Genomic DNA, 21793 nt, shown 5'->3' with positions numbered 1-21793 from the left:
CTGAGTGTTCCTGTTCAGTCAGGAACACTGTTCAATGACAGCATGTCACTAAGCCAGAACAAACTGTGTCAGGAACTAGGGCTGCAAGGAATATTCGAATATTCGATTGATATTCGTTAGGAACCCGATGGAAGGAATATTTTCCCCTTTAGAATATTCACTTAGACTTCGGCGGTAATACTAGTCATGAAGTTAGTTGATTGTTCCAACTAGAAACACACGCTTCTTGCCGAACTTGACACTTGACTGACTCACGACTGCCATCCGGAGCACACGAGGAGCACTTCGCACCTTCCACTCGGCAAACCTGCAAGAAAGCACCACTCTCTGCTCAATACACAGTGTTTCGGGGAATTCACCCCTCGTCAGTTGAGCTTGAGTAGGCTGAGGAAGATTGTGCCTGAAAAGCACCACTTATAATTATACCGCACTCCAGGCCAAACCATCACCAGGGATACAACTTACAGAAACGCTTTGTTTCCAGCGCGACAAACACCTCGTGAAGCTCCAGGTAGCAGCGTGAGTCAGAGTCGCTCATGGAGTTGTGCTAAACAGACGTTGAGAGCCAATAGCTATTCGCAACGCTGTCACCTCCAACAACTAGTCGCACGTCCGCGTGAGGGACAACAATACGAATAGCACAACTCCATGAGCGACTCTGACCGTCACGCTGCTACCTGGAGCTTCACGAGGTGTTTGTCGCGCTGGAAACAAAGCGTCTCTGTAAGTTTGTATCCCTGGTGATGGTTTGGCCTGGAGAGCAGTTGTAATAAATATAAGTGGTGCTTTTCAGGCACAATCTTCCTCAGCCTACTCAAGAAATAATTCAGCATTTTGAGAGAATATTCGTTATTCGTTCGTAAAATCGATTTTTTTTGTAAATGAATCGAATATTCTATAGAAAGAGTTTGGCTAGTCCACTAGTTGTTCTGGATCAAGTAGATGTCTAGTGTAGTGGAGTCATGTCCGCTACTCCTGTGAGTCATAGTGCATTTTGTTAAAAATAATTGTTTCACCCTTAGAAATAATTCAGCATTTTGAGAGAATATTCGTTATGGATGAGTATTCGTTCGTTTGTGAAATAGAATATTCGTTGCAGGAACCCTGTTCTCAATACTGTGCAGTATGTCCTCCAACTAATACTTGTGTACCGGTACTAGTATGTCATGTATCTACTTTTAGTTGTGGCTGTCAAATTGTCAATAATTGTAATATGGCAGTGTATTGCCAACTACTACTAGTACCACTACATGACTGTACAAAGACAGGTACAGAGTAGACCTGCGACTCCAACAAGTCCAAGTCGTAGTGGCTCTTTTGCTCTGGCCTGCTGCTCGTCGGCGGTCGCGCTCACCTTTCAATCATGGTGTCAAACCAATCAAGGACATGTCGACAGTGGGTAGATTTATGCATGTAGAGATCTACCTACATGACTGCAATAACATCATTACTACATTACTTAGCTACCGTGGAGGGTGGACACTTGTGCAGCTGTGAAAGAACTACACAGGGTTCCCAAAATCCAATGCCCTAGCTGCAAGCTGCACCAGGCCATGCAGCACAAACACATCGACAGGTACATCATGTACATTCAGGATTGCTTTGACTTCGTCGTTTGAGTTGTGTTGACATTCGCTCAGTACTGACAGTAAAGCCGGTAGTAGAACAGTTGCATAGGTGATTTTTATTTATTTCTAAGGAATCTTCCAAGACGGTCCACAATGTCGCGACCTGTCGATATCATCAGCAAGGCGGTGGAAGACAAAGCTGATTCGCTACAAGAACTAAGCGGCAAGATTTGGTCCCATCCAGAACTTTGCTATGAAGAGAAGTTTGCCCATGACACGTTGACCGAGTTCTTGGAGAAGAATGGTTTTGAAGTGGAGCGCAAGTACAAAGTGGATACAGCGTTCAAGGCTGTGTTCCGACAGGGCAGCGGTGGTGCGAATATTGGTCTGATCTGCGAGTACGACGCTCTTCCAGACATAGGACATGCCTGTGGACACAACCTTATCGCTGAATCAGGTGAGCTTAGCTAATGTACTAGTGCTACATGTAGTCTATTCTTGTTTTTTTGTCCTTTGTTCTCGCTACATACAGATATCTGTACATAAGCCCGCTACCACGCAATCTCAGGACAGCCAGCTTTCCTTGTTAGGTCTCATCTTAGCATCAAAGTGCATGCAAAGTCAGACTGAGAGTAAAAGAAACTAACTCCCTTTACCAAACTAATGAGTAGTACTTCTTTTTTGAAGTAGTTATACTGGGGCCCAGGGCAGCCAGGGAGCTTCAGCAGAATACATGTACTGCCATTTCCATTCATGAATACAAGTAGATCTACGTGTACAGTGAAGCCCTGGCTCTAGTAACTATCATGTACTTGCCAAGGTACGGCAAAGACTTTTTATACTAAGTGCCTTAACCCTCCCCTCCCTCTCCCCCCCCCCCCCCCTCCCTCCCCACTCCTCCCCCCTCCCCCCCCCCCCCCTTGGGCCAAACCTCAGATAGTGATCCTATCATCCATGTTATCTCCCAATGGCGTGTCATTTTACCGGCTCAATCTCCATTGTCTATTCATCATCGTCTCACTGATCATCTCACTGATCATCTCACTGTATGTGTTGTGCAGGTGCTGCGGCTGGTTTGGGATTGAAAGCCATGCTGCAGGCAAACACAAGCGTGCCTGGGACTGTTACTGTCTTTGGAACGCCGGCCGAGGAAGGCGGCGGTGGAAAGGTCGTCCTTGTCGACGCCGGTGCGTTTGAAGAGGTCGACATTTGCCTCATGGCACATCCGGGCGCTATGAACATGCTGGCTCCGGGGATGCTCTCAACCAATCACGGATCGGCAGTGTTCACGGGTCGTGCCGCTCACGCCGCGGCAGCACCCTGGGCAGGCGTCAACGCACTGGACGCTGCCGTCAATGCGTACACTTCTCTGTCTATGCTCCGGCAGCAGCTACATCCGGACTGGCGCGTGCACGCAATTATCACGGAGGGAGGCACGAAGCCAAACATCATTCCGGAGAGAACGACAATGAAGTTTTATGTGAGATGCCCGACTGATAAGGAGGTGGGAGTTTTAAAGGAGAAGGTTACTGCAGTTATGAAGGCTGCGGCGCTATCCACTGGCTGTGATATTGAAATCAAGTATCAAGCCGAAGATCGAGCTGCGTACTACTCCAACCTGCTGACGAATAGACCACTGATTGAACGGTATTGCACGCACTGGCTGTCGTTTGGCCCGGCCAATCCAGCCTTAGAAGATGACCGTTTCGTAGCGTCCTCGGACATTGGCAACGTGTCCTATGTGGTTCCTGCCTTTCAGCCGGCATTTAGCGTTGGATCATATGTTCACGTGCACACACGGCAGTTCACAGGAGCGGCAAACAAGCCAGAGGCACACACGGCTACGCGTTGTGTGTCGAAAGCAATGGCTGCTGTCGGGTGGGATGTACTAACTGACGGTGACTTCCGCAAACGGGTAAAGGAGAGTTTCAAACAGCAGGTGGCAAGTATGTGCGTTTAGAAATTGCTGTGTAGCCGACTTGTGGTCAACCTCGGCCAAGCTTTTGTTTTGCCAGCCAGCGAGCAACCTCAGCCAAGCTTGCGTTTTGCCAGCCGGTAAGCAACCTCAGCCAAGCATGCGCACTTTGCAAAGCCGATAGTGGTTGTGATTGTGAACAACTGCCATCGGTTAAATTTCCATTGAAGTATATTTTGAATAGGAATAGAGCTGGATATCAGGGGCAGGTGACTGCTTCCACTACTAGAAAAAAGAACTTTGGCAATTTTTCTCTTTGCTAATGTGTCTTCCATATCAGATAATTTCAAAGTGTTCCACCCAATCATGCCTTAGGTCATAAAAAATTGAAATTCATGAACGGCTCTCAAGCCCTAGGCTGTGGCATGGCAATGTGATGCTATGGCGCTGTATCCCTGTCCTGACTCAGTGTCTGTATTTGGTACTCTGGGTCTTGTACTCCCTATCTTGATATGAACCAATCACGCATGCTCGGGCGTGCGCGAGCGCACACAAGCACACACACACACACACACACACACACACACACACACACACACACACACACACACACACACACACACACACATGTCTGCTTCGGACGCCATTGTAAAAGTTTGATTTTTGCTATCAACACCCGTAGCTACTATTTTTTAGGTGTTATGCTTTGGTCCTTGAGTTGAGGGTGGCCCAGTGGCTCTCCTACGAATGCGTAAAGCTCTGTCTAACTAAGTATAGGGCGGAGTGTGAATTTTTTTAATAGTTTTTTTGTGCTTTTCTCACTGACTTGACTGTCTGAGCACTCTGCGGGCCTGGGTTTTAGGCTTGCTTTCGAAGAATTGAAGAACCGTGTGTAGCCTAGGAGATGCGGGTGTGCGAGTTGTAATTTGATTTATTTTTCTTAAAATTATTTACCGCTTCCGGGTTATTCCGGCCTCTTCTTTTGTGCTGTGCTGCACAGATAAACCCACAGAAGACAAACCAGTTCTATTCATGGATTATTTTAATTTTTTTGTCCAAAAAACTGCTTTCCGCTCTGTTATTTATTGGCTGCAATCAGTTTTTGTTCACATTTTTACGTTCATTATCATGCTTTCTCTCGCCCCGCCTGGGCATCACTCTATCAGTCAAAAGGAATGAGTCAGTTGATCAGTCCGGCTCCTTTTCTTGAGCAGCTGTATGGAGAAGGAAGTTGTTTGCTCCTCCACTGGAGCTCGTGCTTTTCCCTCCGACCAGACTTGACACTTGACTGACCCACGACTGCCCGGCATCCGAAGCACACGGGAATTGCTGTTTACTATTGAGCAGGGAGCGGTGCTTTCTTGCAGTTTTGTCAAGTGGAAGGTTCGATGGACTTCTCGTACAGATTAGGGCGGAGCCGCTGAAAACCGCTCATGCATGATCATGGCTGTATGTACCGTGTACCGGGGTAGCCCCGGGAGCTACAAGTCATGTTGTTGGTTGACAGCATGTAACAAGGTGGAGGACACCGTGTTCGGAAAGGAAACAGTGACCTTTCTACAACCATCCACGGTTGGTAGAGCCCCGGTCGGTTGCGACCATCTGAACCACATAGGTTGTTAGACCCGGCTGTGACCCTCTCTATTGTTTCTAGGGGAGTTGTCTTAGACTAGAGAGGGTCAGAACCGGGTCTAACACCCATACGGTTCAGATGGTAACAACCGACCGGTGCTCTACCAACCGACTGTGGCCCGGATGGTTGTAGAAAGGTCACTGTTTCCGAACACGGTGTCCTCCACCTTGTTACATGCTGTCGACCAACAACATGTTTGAACAAAACAAGGTTTATCTAATAGTAATAGCTACATGTTCAAAGGATCAGTCGTCTACACCATGTACATGTATCCAGCTACAATAAACATGTACAATGTACAGTGCTGGCAACTGAAATCCGACCCCCTTGGCGGCGCGCCGCGCTGCCAGGGGGGTCGGATTTCAGTTGCCAGCACTGTAGCTACATGTAGAGTACAGACACTTGACCATCTTTGACCAGGGAGTCGTAAAATACTGGTATTTTACGACTCCCTGTCTTTGACATACATGTAAATGCAAAAATCAGATCAGTCATGTTAGAACAATATTTAAAAATAATAATTTATTCAATATTATTGCTGATTGTTAACATGTTATAGATCTACGCAATAGCGTTTTTTTGTCTTCTTGGCAAAAGTATAGCACGTCCGGGAATATGTGTTGCGATACCATGCTACTGTAGCAACGAACTATCGCAGCATTACGGTCAAGCCTTTGATGATGTCGCGGGCGACAGATATTATCGGTAGGGCGGTGGAAGACAAAGCTGATTCGCTACAAGAACTGAGCGGCAAGATTTGGTCTCACCCAGAACTTTGCTTTCAAGAGAAGTTTGCCCATGACACGTTGACAGAGTTCTTGGAGAAGAATGGCTTTGAAGTGGAGCGCAAGTACAAAGTGGATACAGCGTTCAAGGCTGTGTTCCGACAGGGCAGCGGTGGCGCTAATATTGGTCTGATCTGCGAGTACGACGCTCTTCCAGACATAGGACATGCCTGTGGACACAACCTTATCGCTGAATCAGGTGAGTCCACAGGCACTGCTGTACGTAGGCCTCGTCAACATCATCATCACCATGATCATCATCATTATGACATTTCAGACATTTCTTAAATTATCACATGCAAGCAATGCCATTGAAAGCCGTTTGACATCACTACTTAAGGGGAAGTTAAGGCTAAAATCAAAATTTCACCAGTTGTAGTCTTCGGGGTGCTGAGTCGAATGGTCTTGGTCCGTGAGTCGAATGGTCTTGGTCCGAGGAAGCTGAGACACTCCCTTCCTCCTATATTCCCAATTGAACTCGCGCACTTCCACCGAAACTGGGTGACTGCGCCCTACTAGATGGGGATTTGTATGCAAAATGTCACTAAAAGCGCCATTTCGTTCTTATAAAAGCACGGATGACTGCGATTGGCCCATATGTTGTAGTCTTTTGGACGCTGAGTCGACTGGTTTTGGTCCGAAAAGGCTGCGATGCAGCGTTCTGCCCTTATTCCCAATCGAACATGCTTGAACAAGCGGCCACGTGCTCCTGCGTACACCAGTCACCTGGTCACCGTGCCTGCAGGGTACAACTTACAGCCTGTTTGACCTTTTTTGGGTGCAGTCCTGTCACTCGAGTTGAACTCGAGTTGAACCTTGGTGTGAAAGTTGTCGCCTGCTGGCGTGGTGACCAGGTGACTTGGGCACGCAGGAGCACGTGACCGCTTGTTCAACCATGTTCAATTGGGAATAAAGGAGGAACGCTGCATTGCAGCCTTTTCGGACCAAAACCAGTCGACTCAGCGTCCAAAAGACTACAACATATGGGCCAATCGCGGTCATCCGTGCTTTTATAAGAACGAAATGGCGCTTTTAGTGAGATTTTGCATACAAATCCCCATCTAGTAGGGCGCAGTCACCCAGTTTCGGTGGAAGTGCACGAGTTCGATTGGGATTCAAGTAGGAAGGGAGCGTCTCAGCTTCCTCGGACCACGACCATTCGACTCAGCACCCCGAAGACTACAACTGGTGAAATTTTGATTTTAGCCTTAACTTTCCCTTAAAAACCGGAGCCAAAAGATAAACCTTGCGTGGAAACTTGTGAAAAGTGCCACAGCGTTTTAGAGAACTTTTAGTACCATTTTACATGTACATTGAAAGTTTTTTTTGAAACTGTGTGATGTGGCTGAAAATGGATATTCACACTCGAACATGACACATTGTAGGTGATCCGGTGATGATGGCAGCGTATGTAACCAGGCCGCAACCGTGACAGTTATTTTGAGAGCAGAATGGCCAATGTTGGCAGTGCGCCCTTTTGGGGAATGGTGTTTTCAGTCTGTTTGCACCAAGACGATTCACTCAATGTAAAGAAGACCACGCATCATCAGGGCTGTAGCAGGCGGTCCGGCAGGTCCGGCAGCTGCCGGAGCAATTTTGGGCCAAAAAAAAGAAGAAAAAAAGTGGAGCTTAATTTAAGGTGGCAGTTCCCCTTTTTCGTATACTACACTCTTTGGACCAGAAGTCATGAACAGCTAGGAATATCCAAACCAAACTAACAGTACTTGGCAGTGATGTTGAGGATGTTCATACCTAGGTTCAGAGTCATTTTTCACACATCTCACATAATATCTTGAAGTGCCGAACTTGCTCTCAGCCAAAATGCGTTCAAATCGCACGTCCAGGGCAAGGATTGAGCCAAAAGAGAACAGAGGCTAATGGTGCGCAGCAGTATAAATTTGCTCAGAACTCATGCAGACTGACAGCTCAAGGTGCTAAACTACACTGAACCTTGCAAACATATGTACAGTGGAGCATTGTGATTTTCAGTTTTACAGATCAGAAACGCGATGTTTATAGATAAATCAGAGACATACCAGTTGGAAGAACCTCGCTGGGATGATTGACAGTTCTGTTTAGTTTAGCACCTAGCAAATTTCACGTAGATGTGAATAATGCCCAAGATTATGATTCTATGACAAGTAAGCCCTGAGATATGTTGGCTCAAACTTGTCGGAGTCCATGAAAAAGAGGGTCAAATTCAGGAAAAGTACACTCTAGTTTCACCTTTCAAAAGCCACCAGCAGCATATGTTTCTTCTTCCTTGTGCTGTGCCTGATCCAGAAACCCTTTATTCACTGCTCTGCAATGCTCTGCAATGCTTACTTGCCTTTTGCTCCTCTTCTGACAACTTTCTACGCTTGTGGTACAGCTTTCCTCTTGAAAGACACCTAGATTTCTCTCCAACGACGGACTAACAGTGCATCCCATACGCTGTACTACTTCGGCAAGCTCACTGTGGTCTTCATTGAACACGATCACTGCCAGGAACACAGCAGTCTCAACAGTTATGGAGCTACAGAACGATTCCTTTGGACAGAGCTGTCAAATAGTGCCATTGAGTGCTTCATTGGCATTCTGTGTGGCACGACGAACACAGCCCTCTAGGAGGGATTTGTCGGCAAGATGGACATATACAGGTTTAATTTCTTCAAAGACTGCAACAGGGATAGTGTTGTTCGACGATGAAGAAACTGCCACAGAAAGATTGTCATATCCACACTTCTATTGCTGCCACCTGCACCATGAATCCTTCTGGGCAAAACTGATTGCATTTCTCGGCATCCTTGGACTGTACGTTGTGGCAAACAGATGCCCAAATAACACGGGCCATTGCTGTGACGAAGCCTGCAATCCTGCAGATAGCATTTCCAAAATAGTTGCGTAAGGAGTCTCCTTCCTTGTGCAGAAAGTACAATAGCGGGTCAACACTTCCACGTCCACAAATGTTTGTCTCCCAAGCAATCACAGTCTGCATGCCATATAAGGAGCTGTATCCTCGTCGCATCCATGTTCCGTCCGTTGTGACGGCGATTTCGGCTGGCGATTCCTCCCCGGCTGCAACTCGTTGTGTGAACACAACTTCAGCAGCATTTTTCATGCTCAAACTAGCAGTAGCTTTAGCAGCTTGCTGAAGATTCTTCACGAGGCGCTGGTAGTTCTTCTTTGCAACCGGCGCTGGAAAATCGAGGAATGCACACAATTTCCGGAAATCCTCACGGCCTCGTTCAAGCAGGCGCATAACCAGTACGCTCTTTCTATTCAATTCAAAATAACTGGATGTCTTTCCCACTGCGGGCGGTGAAGCAACAGAAGTGCAGTAGTTGCATGCAACTTCGATTATGGAGACTAGGCCAGCTCTTACATTTTCTGCAAACTGCTGATGTGGACAATAAATTCTGCAATTAAATTTAATTTCTGCAAACTAAAATTTCGGTTGTCAGAATCCAGGACTTCATCACTCTCCTCACTCGAGTCTTCATTGGAGTCACCAGCGCTCTCAATATCCTCATCTGCAAGTAAGTTCAGATCGCCAGCCAAGGGTTCGCAGCTACGAGACGTGTCAGGTACTCCCAATTGCTCAGAGTCACTTTCAGTTTGAGCACGAGATGCAGACTCGTTTTCTTTCTCCAGATCTCTGCGCTTGGGGCTCTGGAACTGGTTCCCGTAGAAAACACGCTTCTTGGCTCTGTAGTTAGCAGACTATCTCCTCTTATTGCCAATGACCAGAAGACAAAAGCTACAGAGAACAGCGGACACGCCAGTTTCCAACTTTTTCTGTACTTCCTTTGACGCGGATTTGCATTTTTTTTGTTCGTGCTGACACTGTACCAATGCTGACCTGCTGACTGCGCTGCAGCTGTACTGCAGAGCTGAGTAGCTGTACGGTCGGTACGGGGTACGACTACAAGCCAACACGGCACACACACACAAAGCGCTGGCGGTCTTGGCACACTCCGCGATCCACGCGGTGAACCGAACGAAGATTGATCGCGCTTGCGAACTGCATTCAAAGTGGAGATCAGCTGATTTTTTACAAATTCGCAGTGGGAGTTGGTTTGAATTTTTAAAATTTCCCAACCGTCGTGTTGTTTACCGCATAAAAAATTACACCAGCGGAAAGTTCATCACTTCAGGAGGAAAATGAGCCGGATATGGCCTCATTCTGACAACTTTCATTTTTTGGTCCTCTTTTGGGACCCAAAAGGGGATCTGCCTTATAGGTGTTGGCGGATAATGCTCGGTAATATGGGATATAATGCTCTCAGTAATGCTCCACAAAAGGCCATATAATGCTCCAAATAATGCTGATAATGCTCCGCCGGATGGAATATAAACACCTGAACCTTGCGGTATTGGGCTAAGAAAAACGATATAATATTGCACCCATGCTATGATAAACACATAATACAATATCAGGTAAACATGTACGCTAGGTACAAACACATACAATAGGTCAGGGTACATGACATCCTTTACTTTTATCAAGGCAGCTCCGTTAACAGCAGCACCATCTCGCATTGCGGCTATTCAAAGCATGTCGGGGGCAATTTGATATTGCGTTGACAGGCAGGTGATGAGTTCCCTTGCCAATTGGGAGCCGTTGAGGCTCTTTGCCAGGACGTGAAGACGGATGAGGCGCTGCTGGAGCGACCAGCTTGAATCCACATATCTTATCACTATTACCAATGCCTCCCCAAGGTGAGTGCTTCCATCAAATACTACGGAACTAAACCGGGCCTCTGTCAGTTCTTCCTTCAGCTGCTTCACTTCCTCCTCTAGGAGGAACGGCACGTAGAGTGACAAGTGGCTCGAGTCAGTCAATCTTTCGTTTCTGTCAGACTCCAAAAGCGGTAGTAAGTAATCAACCTTTGCGAGTGGGATTCCTGCTTGCAACATAGAACGCACAATCTGGATCCGTTGCTGCGACTCGGCTGAACTAACGGCCTCAGTAAGACCGGTGCCAGCTAGAGCCTTCCCAAGTCGTTTCTGATACGCCAAGAAGGACTCCTTGACCAGCTTCTGCCTCTGAGTTTCCCTCTCCGAACGGGACTTTCCTTGTTTGTGTCTCGCGGTAGCAATATGGGACATGATTATACTCTTCTTCCCTGACAATATTATATGGCATGCCAGGCACACTAACTACTTGCCACAGTCGCTTTTGAGCGGCTCATCTGCGAACTCCCGCACCCGTGTTTCGGCACTGATGGCCACTTTAGTGCTCTGTCCATGAGCTACTCGCGTCCTTTTGGAAACATTTTCGGACTTGGTAATAGCTGTTTTTTGAAAAGACCGCTTCCTTGCTATCGCGGCAGGATCTGCAGTTTCCAACTCGAGGACGTCACTATCATCACTACATCAGAGGACTCCGCCAAAAGCTCATCTGGAGAAAGCTCAGCTTCCTCCCAATCCCAAGAACGGCATCGCGGCGAGTCAGCCATCAGCGTTGGCTGCTAGTTAGCTGGTCTTACACAATGGTCAATGTCCGGTGAAAGTCCAGCGTTACTCTTCGACAAAGACATGTACTCTTGCTTTGATGAAAAATATTTTTTGTAACATTGTGGACGGTACCCGGGTAAGGTCTGGAATGTGTGCGTGTGCGCACCTCCACCGTTCCATGCTGGCTCACATTTTGTTTCGTTGGTTCGGCGTTGTTACCTGGATCTTCAAAAAGTAACAGTTGCTGGCCGAAGATAGACTTCCGGGATCGGAAGTTTCTGCGAGAGTTTCCACACTGTGCTGGACCACAGCTAGCTAGCATTACTGCATGCAATACTGGGCCTGGCACTGCGTGCCACGATCTGTTTGGTACCATGCATGATGTGTACGGTAGTCTATCGCTTGTAGTAATACATCGCGTATAGTAATAAATGTTGCCAATCAATGACCAACGCTATAGCCGATCCTAATCTGTTCATGACGAATTGACGATGTGTGTAGATCTACTATGCAGTCATGTAGAACGTCGTATAATGCCATTGTTGGCCTCGTAATGCTTTATAATGCTCGTAATGCTCCGGGTGGTGTATAATGCTCGATATAATGCCGGCATTATCCGCCAACACCTATCTGCCACCTTAAGTAGTCTACATCTAATCATGAATGAATGTCAAAACCTACAGGAACATGACTCTTGTCACCATGTTACCTCTTGCTGACGAGCCTACAAAAGCTAATAAAATTATTATCATTATTATTATCACTTTTCACCACTGGCTTGTGCATGTGTTGCCTCACTTCCTGCACTTCTTTTCCAGTTGACATGATACATACATGTACCGGTATGTACATGCATTAACTAGTACACACTAGAAGTAATTACTTCGAAGTAGGTGAACACCCACGTCACGTGTTTGCCAACTGAATCTGGTACTTCTCACGTTATCCCTGACCCTACTGAAGGTCATGTGGACAGTCATGCCCGTGAATGACTTTTGTAACTTTGTTCCTACTACTAGTACTAGTACCCTGTACTTCCTGAAATGCATTGATTTCTTTCTTCCCCCTTTCTAGATCCGGCTTGTACCCGGCAAAGATAATATCATTCCATTGCAATGTCCTTTCTCCTTCTCCAAAGGTCCATTTTGGTTCACATGCATTTAGATGATACTCTTGCTATACCTTCAATACTTTCTGTTTGGATGGACACAACATGCTGATGCCCCTTTTCCTGACTCCTGCAGAACATCCTTCTTCCTTTTCTCGCCCTATGTCACTGCAGTAGCAGTAAGTTAGCAGCAGCAGCAGCAGCAGCAGCAGCAGCAGCAGCAGCAGCAGCAGCAGTAGTAGTACTGTAGTATAATTTATTATTTTGATATAGGGAAGGCCCTACATGTACCGATATATGTATGAGTGTGGGCTTGGAGGGGGGGGGGGGGGGGACATCGAGGTTGGATCTTGCCGGACCAACCAAAATGGGGCTGCTACGGGCCTGATCATGATATGTTTTTTCATGCCAGCGAGAAGTTATCCCGTCTTTAGACTTTTCGGAGAGAGAGGGCTGTTTATATACTTAGCATGCACTGAATTGAAGGGCCGTAGCCGGATTTCTAAGGAGGCTGCTGCAATTCACTACAGTATTCTTGAATCGAGCAACGTCCTAAATACTGCTGGGCCGTTTTGTAATTCAGAACAGGCAATCTCTGCATTGTGTTGTTCGTTTTTTTTCTCTTGTGCTGTTCATTAATTAAGGTGCTGCTGCAGCGATAGGACTGAGAGCTGCTCTCGAGGCAAGCCCAGCCACTTCTGGTACAGTGACGTTGTTTGGAACACCAGCTGAAGAGGGCGGCGGAGGAAAGATTCATCTTATAAATGCAGGTGCATTTGCTGATATTGACGTTTGCCTAATGGTGCACCCAGCAGCTATGAACATGTTAGCACCGGGCTGCCTGTCCTGCATCGATGGCCATGCCGTGTTCACTGGGAAAGCTGCGCATGCCTCTGCTGCACCATGGGATGGCATTAATGCACTGGATGCAGTCATCAATGCATACACTGCATTGTCAACTCTGAGGCAGCAGATCCATACGGACTGGCGTGTTATGGCTGTTATCACAGAGGGCGGTGTTAAGCCCAATATCATCCCTGAGAGAGCTGCATTGGAGTTTGATTTGAGAACCCCGACGGACAAGGAGCTTGCTGTACTGAAAGGGAAGCTGGCAGCCATCATGAAAGCTGCTGCGCTGGCAACTGGCTGTGAAGTTGAACTCAAGTTCACGATTGAAGACAGGGTGTCCGATTACTCGAACATGATTGCAAACAAACAGCTTCTTGAACGATATCACCATCACTGGCTTTCATTTGGGCCTGCAGACAGCACTTTAACGCCGGATCGTTTCTGGGCATCCACGGATATGGGTAATGTTTCTCTCGAAGTACCGTCCATTCATCCAACATTCATCATTGGAACGGCAGCTGAAGTGCATACCAGAGATTTCGTGGAAACGACCAACCAGCCCAAAGCACATGCAGCCACGCGCTGTGTATCGAAGGCAATGGCTGCCGTTGGCTGGGATGTACTCACTGACAGTGCCTTGCTGAAGGAGATAAAGGAGAGCTTTCAACAACAACTGGCAAGTGTACTACCGGACAAGTAGCATTTTCTTTTAAAGTGACTTGTGTGCAGCCAATAACGTTTAAAAGTCATTGCATTGACCAAGATCACGACATAATGGCAGCGCGTTATGGTCTTACAAATAAGAATATAGTATAATGAAAGTATATGATGCACCTGTGTGTTCTAGACAAAAACTTATTGTATTGCTTGCTGTCACGTTTTACCTTCATAAATGGCCTTTCACTAATTACTAGTAACTCGTTTTCATGTGATTTCTTCTATTTTAATCAGTGGATGAATTATTATTATTATTATTGGTGACCACACTCTCAACATTATCAAATTCAAATAAATTTGCTTTGATGACATTAAAATGAATCGAGGAGACGGCGCAGGGTACACCGAGGGAGCAGGACAAACCAGAAGGAAAGGAGCAAGACAGACCATGCAATACTACCCTAGACAACGACATCACCCTGAGGAAGCTCTGTGGGACAACACGTCAACCTCCATTGATGGGAAAGGAAGAGGAACCGGCAAGCTACGGCGCATGAAGGATGACATTATGTCGCTCTATGGTGAAGAAGCTAAGAGGAACCGCAAACAATCAACGTTCGTACCGCTGTCCCAAGAAAAGAAAGATGAGATTCAACAGCTTAGGGGTTTGAAATATTTTATTCTCACGATGGGCTGTGGCCAATAAGAGAAAGAGGGGTAAACATAGTGTTGTCATAAAGCCGTCAGACAAGGGACTGAAGGGATTCGTCTGCTTACACAGTACACTAAAATGAGAAAGCCGAAGCCATGCTGGACCAAGAAGCTGACTATGAGAAGGTGGCCATGACCGTGGACAAACTGGATGAGGAGACGAGGCGTTTTGTCGACACTCATCTGGAGAACAAGCTCCCGGAGAAGCTCGGAGAAGCTGGACACTTGTCATAATTATACATAGATCGCTGTTAGCATTCCCACACTGGAAAGTGTTCTTGTACGTGCTGTGATAGTCTTATCTTCTTTCTTCTGTTTAGGTAACCTTACAGGTAATGATTGTAAACTTCAGTGTTAGTGTTAGTTTTCTTGCATTCTTGCCAAATTGTGTCTGTGTGTATGTGTGATTTTCTCTTCTTTCGTTCTGTTTAGGTCACCTTACAAGTGATGATTGTTTAGTTTGCTGGCCTTGCCAATTGTGTCACCACGATGTGTTAGTTCTAGAACATTCATCTGCCTGCATTATTCGTCGTTATGTTTCGTGTTTTTTTTGCCTCCCCTTCCTCAATGCCCTGATGATCCCCAATGGGCGAAATATTTGCAAAGTTCTATTTGGTGCAGCTGAGAGCCTGTTGCCGGAATGGCGGTATTTTCAAGTGCAAGAAATACGCTGCAATGGAGTTTGGGAATTCTGAAGAAACGTTTTAAAATGAATCCTTCTATTAAAGCGATTAATAGTATAAGTGAAGCGGACATTACAAAATGATGAATGAGAATACATGTATCTAAAATGGTTGTTCCTAATCGATTTTCTTGAGACTATCATCAGGGAAAAATCGTCTCACAATAGAGGCTATACGGAAAAACAAACTACTTATAGGTTATAGGATAGTGGGGAGTATACAAGGTGAGGTGTGAAGAAAAAAAACTAAACTAAAGTGGGAGAGAAGACGAAAGAAATTAGAAGAAAAGATGTGAGAGTGTTCCGACGGTGTGAGCTACTACAAAAGGTGAGTGAAATGAAGCTTATTTTTTTAGATACATGTATTCTCATTCATCATTTTGTAATGTCCGCTTCACTTATACTATTAATCGCATTAATAAAGTTATTGTCTCCTCGTCGCCTTTTCATTTCCTTCTATTAAAAATTATCAACCACGCACCACACCGTTGTGATCTCCGGCCGACCTCAACACGTTGCCACAGCACACCATCAGCAAAACGGCACTTCAGTTGGTACTCTGCTCCTTCAGACCAGGGAGCAGTACCAGTATTATTATACTACTCCCTGCTTCAGACAGCAGCTGTTTCGATCATCAGGATCTCACGGTCAGTGAAGGTTGATCATGAAGAATGGCTAACTGACTAAACAGATAGTGAACTTCACCCTTTTGTAGCACAAAGGGGAAACATAATGGTGCATCTTTAGGGCACGAAGATTAGGGCTAAGCAAAAAGAGATACTGGTATAGACCAGTACACTGGGGATAATACTATCAATAGCGTGTTAGTGAGAGTACAGTCCTGTAGGCTGTAGTGATCATGGTGATAGCCAGGTGTGACTTCGATAGATGGCACAGCATAGCAAGGAGCAACGCGAGAGGCCCCTGGGCATTCACCACGACACCAGGTTCACTCTGTCCACTCAGGTACTCACTCACCACACAGCATGCTAGCACCTCACCGTTATCACGTCACCATGGTCACAGCCATTCTTTAGTTTCCATGATAATGACTATGTCGTAGCTTAGCAATGAAGTGACAAACACACGCTATTCGAGAGGCCCATATGCTGATATGGGCATCATGGGGCATTCACCATGTTCACTCATGACCCTGCCTGCGCCATGGTTTGACATCCGCCTGCACCGGGTACAGGTAATGATGATTATGTGTTGATGTCGACCGGAGAGCGCAACCCTGTGGTGTGGTGTGGTGGTTGATAATAATCTGGACAAGGCCGAATGCTGCTGCTTACCCTTCTTGATCCGTCTACTGGTTGATGAAACGCATAATAATTATATTAATAATCTACGTGGAGATAAAAGTTTAATAATAGCTATGGAAAGTATGAATGCCGCAGACATCACCACGCAACATGACAAATTTGTTCAAGGTTTGGTTTTGTGTGTTTCCAAAATCGATTTTCACGCTCCGATCATCAGTGGAAATACGGAACTAAAGAGATCAAGGGAAAAACAAAGGTTAAAAATCCAAGGAAGTGTGACACATGACGGGTAACTTGTTATGTCCAGCAGTTGAAGGTCCTTGAAGCTGTTTGTATTCGTACGCATAAGCCCGATTTGTGTAAGCAAAAATAACATGTTTTAGCACTTAGGTTATTTTCGTGAGTTTGCACCCCGTGTTCATGAGTTGTTTCTGCACTGTTCATGCCCGTTTGTCACACTTGCTCTTTATTTTAGTTCTCACTTTTTGTAATACTTACCACAAGTTACCCGTCATGTGTCACACTTCCTTGGATTTTTAACCTTTGTTTTTCCCTTGATCTCTTTAGTTCCGTATTTCCACTGATGATCGGAGCGTGAAAATCGATTTTGGAAACACACAAAACCAAACCTTGAACAAATTTGTCATGTTGCGTGGTGATGTCTGCGGCATTCATACTTTTCATAGCTATAATTACCAAAATTTTGAAGGACGCTTCACGCAGCTTCATTATACTTGAATTGTTTGCAGGCAACCTGCCTACAATCAAGAGAGCACTGCATTTCACACAAATCCATTGGTATCGTTACAACGTTTCGGTCTTTATGACCATCATCAGGAATGAAGTGGACATGGAAAGAACAGCAGTATAAAAGAAGGAGGCAAGCAAGCAAAGCGCGGTACATACTAGTGACAGCGCGCGTAGAGAAGTGCAAAGCACGTCATGGCGGGTGTGCATTACTACATATACATGACAACACAAGCACAAACGGCGAGGAAAGTAGATACTGCACTACAGCAGTGATAACAGCCCAGTTCCAGTCTAACACCACCAGTGAGGTGTCTAGAGCCCCGCGCCACTCGCAGTAAGGTGGTGTTATAGCAGATCCCAGCCACTGTTGTTGTTAATTTCCCGCGCTTTGCTTGCTTGCCTCCTTCTTTTATACTGCTGTTCTTTCCATGTCCACTTCATTCCTGATGATGGTCATAAAGACCGAAACGTTGTAACAATACCAATGGATTTGTGTGAAATGCAGTGCTCTCTTGAGTGTAGGCAGGTTGCCTGCAAACAATTCAGCTATAATTATATTAATAATAATATCTTACTTGTCTTAGCAATTTCTAGGCTCAAGATTTTTGTGTTGAAGTTCAATGTATGAATTATGAAACTGGCTATAAAGCAATTTAAATTCCTTCCCTAGATTAAAGCTTCCTGTTTTTGTTAGATGAAAGAATAGCCAAGAGGCCTACCACAGCACCCCAGCTATTCTTTCTCAACATCTGCATTATCTCGTTTTAGCCAGCTGCTTCGACCTCGTGTCGGAAGAGTCTGCATTTTTTTGCGAAGTTGTGCAGCATGCTAGCAGGCTCACACATCCTGCAAATGTTCCAGCTCATGACTTCAAGTGCTCTTTGATGTGGTCACACAGTGGTGCATTACGAACCATGGGGATATGACCATTTGAACATTGTACATGTGATGTAGTAGTAGTAGTAGTATTCTTTTATTTTCCATCGGAAGCCTCAACAGTGATGAACACAACTCTTAAGAGGGCCGATAACAGAGTAGAGGGGCGTGGGGTGAGAAAAAATAATAATAATAATAAGAGATATTTAAACTAAACTAAACTGATACTTGGAACAATAAAGCAGCAGTAAGCAGTAAGCAGTAAACACAGGTATACAATATAAGCGATGCAGATCAATGAGGCCGTTTGCTGAAAAGAAGATGTGAACATGGTGAATGTATGCAGAGCTGCCTTGACTCAATGACTGGCTCATGTTGTGATATACTGAGTATGGATCTGTGTGTGCTTCCATTGGGCAAATAGATTGCAGCAAAGAACACACTGAGTGCTTTCAAACCCACACAGTCATGATCTTTGAAGTAAGCTTAGTTTCTAGATTTAGCAGTTAAGTAAGTTGAAATGCCTTTGGATGAACGAGAGTTGCATTGCGGCATTCTCAGTGTACCAGCGGGACAGTGGAGCAGAATATTGACTATTGTTGGCTGTCCCCGCTGAAGTCCTACATCTCTGATCTCAGCTCAAACTGCACAATTACACGCAGTGTACTGACTCAGGTCAGAGTTCTCGGCTTATCCGGTCTCCGTCGTTTTTCTGGTCCTGGTGCAGAGAAAGGTTGTCTTCATTCTGTTCTCAGCCAGTGGTCTAGTGCCTGGTATGGCCACTATGCCTATGGGAGCATCCTGAGGTGCTGGCCAGTGATCATATTCATAGTGATGCCTTCAACAATGTCAACCTGTCACCTTTACTTGGCTTTAGCAGGACTCTTGCTACTTCAGTACTTGTCTTTTACATGCACGGACACGAAATGCTCTGTACTGTATTAACGTTAGTCCAACATCCATTCCAGGCAGGTCCAGGAGGTAAAAACAATTATTATTTCGGATTATGTCATTGTCGACATGTCTGCATAATGCACGAGTGTTGCACTTGTCTAGTTGTACCGTACGACTACCAGTGTAATGTCAGTACTGAGGCCGCGGCGCCGCGCTAGGGTCTATAGCTAGCATGCTAGCACTCAACTAATTACTTACTTCTCAAGTAAAACTAACTGACCTTGTGAATATAATAGACCGATCCCCTTATTATACTGGGTTCGAGCACGGGGGCAACCTCACTCGCGATCGAGCTAGTTTTTGAACGTGACAGCATCTTTGACAGTGTGTTTCAGGTTTGTTTTGGAATGTCTTCTGCTTAGTTCAAGTAGTTTGCGATGGCTTCGAGCGGTGCTAAACCTCCTGCTGGTAGGAGCAGAGTCTCCGAGAGAGACATGGACTGTGATGCCGCTGCAGGATTTTTTCAAGGCGCGGGAGGGAACGATCTCGGGCCACAAACAGGAGTTACTCCAGAGGTGAGTTTTTTTGTTGTTGAAATATTTGAATCGCGAATCGTGTTGTGAGATTTATCTTGTGCCTAGGCTACAGCAGACCACATTTCTTTCTCCTTGCGATCGGTGCTGAAGATAATATTAACCTTTTTCTGGTCTGTCTTTTCCTCTCCAGAGCCATCTTCTATGAAGGTAACCGTGGTGCTGCCAAGTCACCAAGTCGCGATCAGCAGCCCTGAAGTGGAAAATCGATTTTCCAACGATCTGGTTGGACATCAGCCACTAAAGTACTTCTGATTTGCCTGTAATGACAACAGCAGCCATCCTTGGACACCTTGCAAAGACAGGAAAAGCCACTGGTGGAAGCGACTGCTATGAGGTGACGATAGCAGTGCAGTGGTGATCGCTGTTTTGTCAAGTCGAAGGGCTAGCCAACCCAGAGGAAGCATAAAAAAACGATGAGCAGTGCGTGTTATTTGTTGAGCGTGAAGAGCTAGAGGAGGACAGTGCAAACACATGGACGGAGTGGATGGTGTTTGAAGAACAGTGTGCTGTGTGCCGGCTGGTGGTGATGGTGGTCTTTGTCAGCATGTATTCGTGCTGCTCCTTGTGCTGGAACACTTCTCGCCCAGGAAGGTAGATTGCGTGCTCCCTGGCCCTCAGTTGGCTATGGGGCATTTGTTCCAGGAACATTACCCCAGAGCCAATGATGAGTCGTACCTTTGAAAAGTCGAAGCTTGCTGTTAATCGCAAGCGCAGCGCAGTGGATTGCTCCCTCTTCGAAGCACGAGGGCCAAAGCTTGCCGCTGTCTGCAGCAAAGTGTGTGTGCGGTTCTTTCGAACCTATGAATATACCCCCTGCACGTTCAGAGTGAACTATTTTCTAGTATATTTAACATCCTCAACCCGCCACCGCCATGCGCTCTTGGCCGAACTAATGCACGAAGCATAAACACACCAGCACAGCAAGGACACTTCCGTTGACAGATATTGTTTACGCCTCTAGACCGCTGTTTCTTTTCTTCGAGCTCATCGTTAGAGGAGGATAGTAGCAGGATACTAATGATGATATAATAGAAGATGATAGACGGTTTATGGTCCGATATTGATGATTGAAGATCTAAGAAAGCAATGACAGTGATTGCGAAATGGATAATATTATCATGATTATATGCCAGTCTGGTAATGCGTTGTACTAGTGGACAGTATTGAAATCATCACTGCATTTGATGCAAATATTGGTATACCTTTGGTTTCAGTATTGGAAAAAAAGAGTAAGAGAACCTGGTTGATTTGGTTGCATCTGCGACTGGCTACTGGGTGTTGTGATCAGCAATGTTACCATGGGAGAAAATAAGAGCGCAAGGATCTGTTGGGTCTTGTGCCGGTGCGAGAACCCTAAGTGCATGGCAAAATAGAACTGTTTCATCCACAATGCAGAATGTCTTGCGGCAAGAGTCCATAATTTATGCACATAGTTTATGCACTCTTGCTTGCGGTACATGGCATTGATGACTGAACATCTCGCCAGCTCGCCCAAATGGGGATCATGCCCAAACGGAGGAACAAGACAACTTTCCAGCTCAGCTAGCTATATAGTATATACCGTGAAACGGATGATTAACTTGTGCCACGCATTACAGCTTCTGTCCCATTCGGCCCAGGCTTAGACACATCAATGCCAATAGCAGCTGATCCTCCATTACATGCTCATTGGCGATTTACGGCCACCTCCAACTGCATCCGCCGTCCCTCAGCTTCCGTCTTCGCAGATCTGGCTCGGCGCAGTACATTTTCTCGGCTAGGCTCAAAGAAGTCCCACAGAGCGGTCCAAACACCTGAAGGCAAACCAGTCAGAAACTGGCGCGGCTCAGAGTCTTTCTTTATGTTATTGTACGTAAGCTGTTTTTCGGCTTTCTTCACCCCATCGTCCAACTGCTCCACGAGACTCTGTACACGAGCTCTACTTGCTGCCAACTCCTGATGCAGATGCTGCACTTCCATTACAGGACAAAACTGCACTAAGCCAGGTTACTTTCCAACTCAAAATGCCGTTGCCTCTCAGCAAAATACTGGTTTGCAAGCATGGGGAGCTCGTGATGCAGACGCT

The 21793-nt window shown here is 46.0% G+C and overlaps 2 protein-coding genes and 1 long non-coding RNA gene across 4 annotated transcripts; all 3 read left to right on the top strand.

Annotated features, from left to right (window-relative positions):
- The first annotated feature begins 1512 nt into the window (after positions 1-1512).
- LOC135805602 (peptidase M20 domain-containing protein 2-like) lies at positions 1513-4680 on the top strand. Its single transcript, XM_065319665.1, has 2 exons — positions 1513-2025; positions 2630-4680. The coding sequence occupies exons 1-2, from the start codon at positions 1722-1724 to the stop codon at positions 3526-3528; spliced, it is 1203 nt and encodes a 400-aa protein (XP_065175737.1). The 5' UTR covers positions 1513-1721; the 3' UTR covers positions 3529-4680.
- A 986-nt stretch (positions 4681-5666) lies between these two features.
- On the top strand, positions 5667-15290 carry LOC135805601 (peptidase M20 domain-containing protein 2-like). Of its 2 annotated transcripts, XM_065319664.1 has the most exons (4): positions 5936-6100; positions 12585-12627; positions 13093-13973; positions 15098-15290. In XM_065319664.1, the coding sequence occupies exons 1-4, from the start codon at positions 6068-6070 to the stop codon at positions 15122-15124; spliced, it is 984 nt and encodes a 327-aa protein (XP_065175736.1). In that variant the 5' UTR covers positions 5936-6067; the 3' UTR covers positions 15125-15290. The 2 variants fall into 2 exon arrangements, with proteins under 2 accessions (XP_065175735.1, XP_065175736.1); XM_065319663.1 differs by lacking the exon at positions 12585-12627 and having other exon boundaries at positions 5667-6100.
- Positions 15291-19423: 4133 nt separating this feature from the next.
- Positions 19424-20966, top strand: LOC135805600 (uncharacterized). Its single transcript, XR_010551160.1, has 2 exons — positions 19424-19707; positions 19859-20966. It is a non-coding gene; the product is annotated as an uncharacterized LOC135805600 (long non-coding RNA).
- Positions 20967-21793: the final 827 nt, after the last annotated feature.

The sequence above is a fragment of the Sycon ciliatum genome, chromosome 1 (assembly GCF_964019385.1).
Source record: "Sycon ciliatum chromosome 1, ocSycCili1.1, whole genome shotgun sequence".
Classification (NCBI taxonomy): domain Eukaryota; kingdom Metazoa; phylum Porifera; class Calcarea; order Leucosolenida; family Sycettidae; genus Sycon; species Sycon ciliatum.
This window is presented reverse-complemented; position numbering and strand designations above follow the sequence as displayed.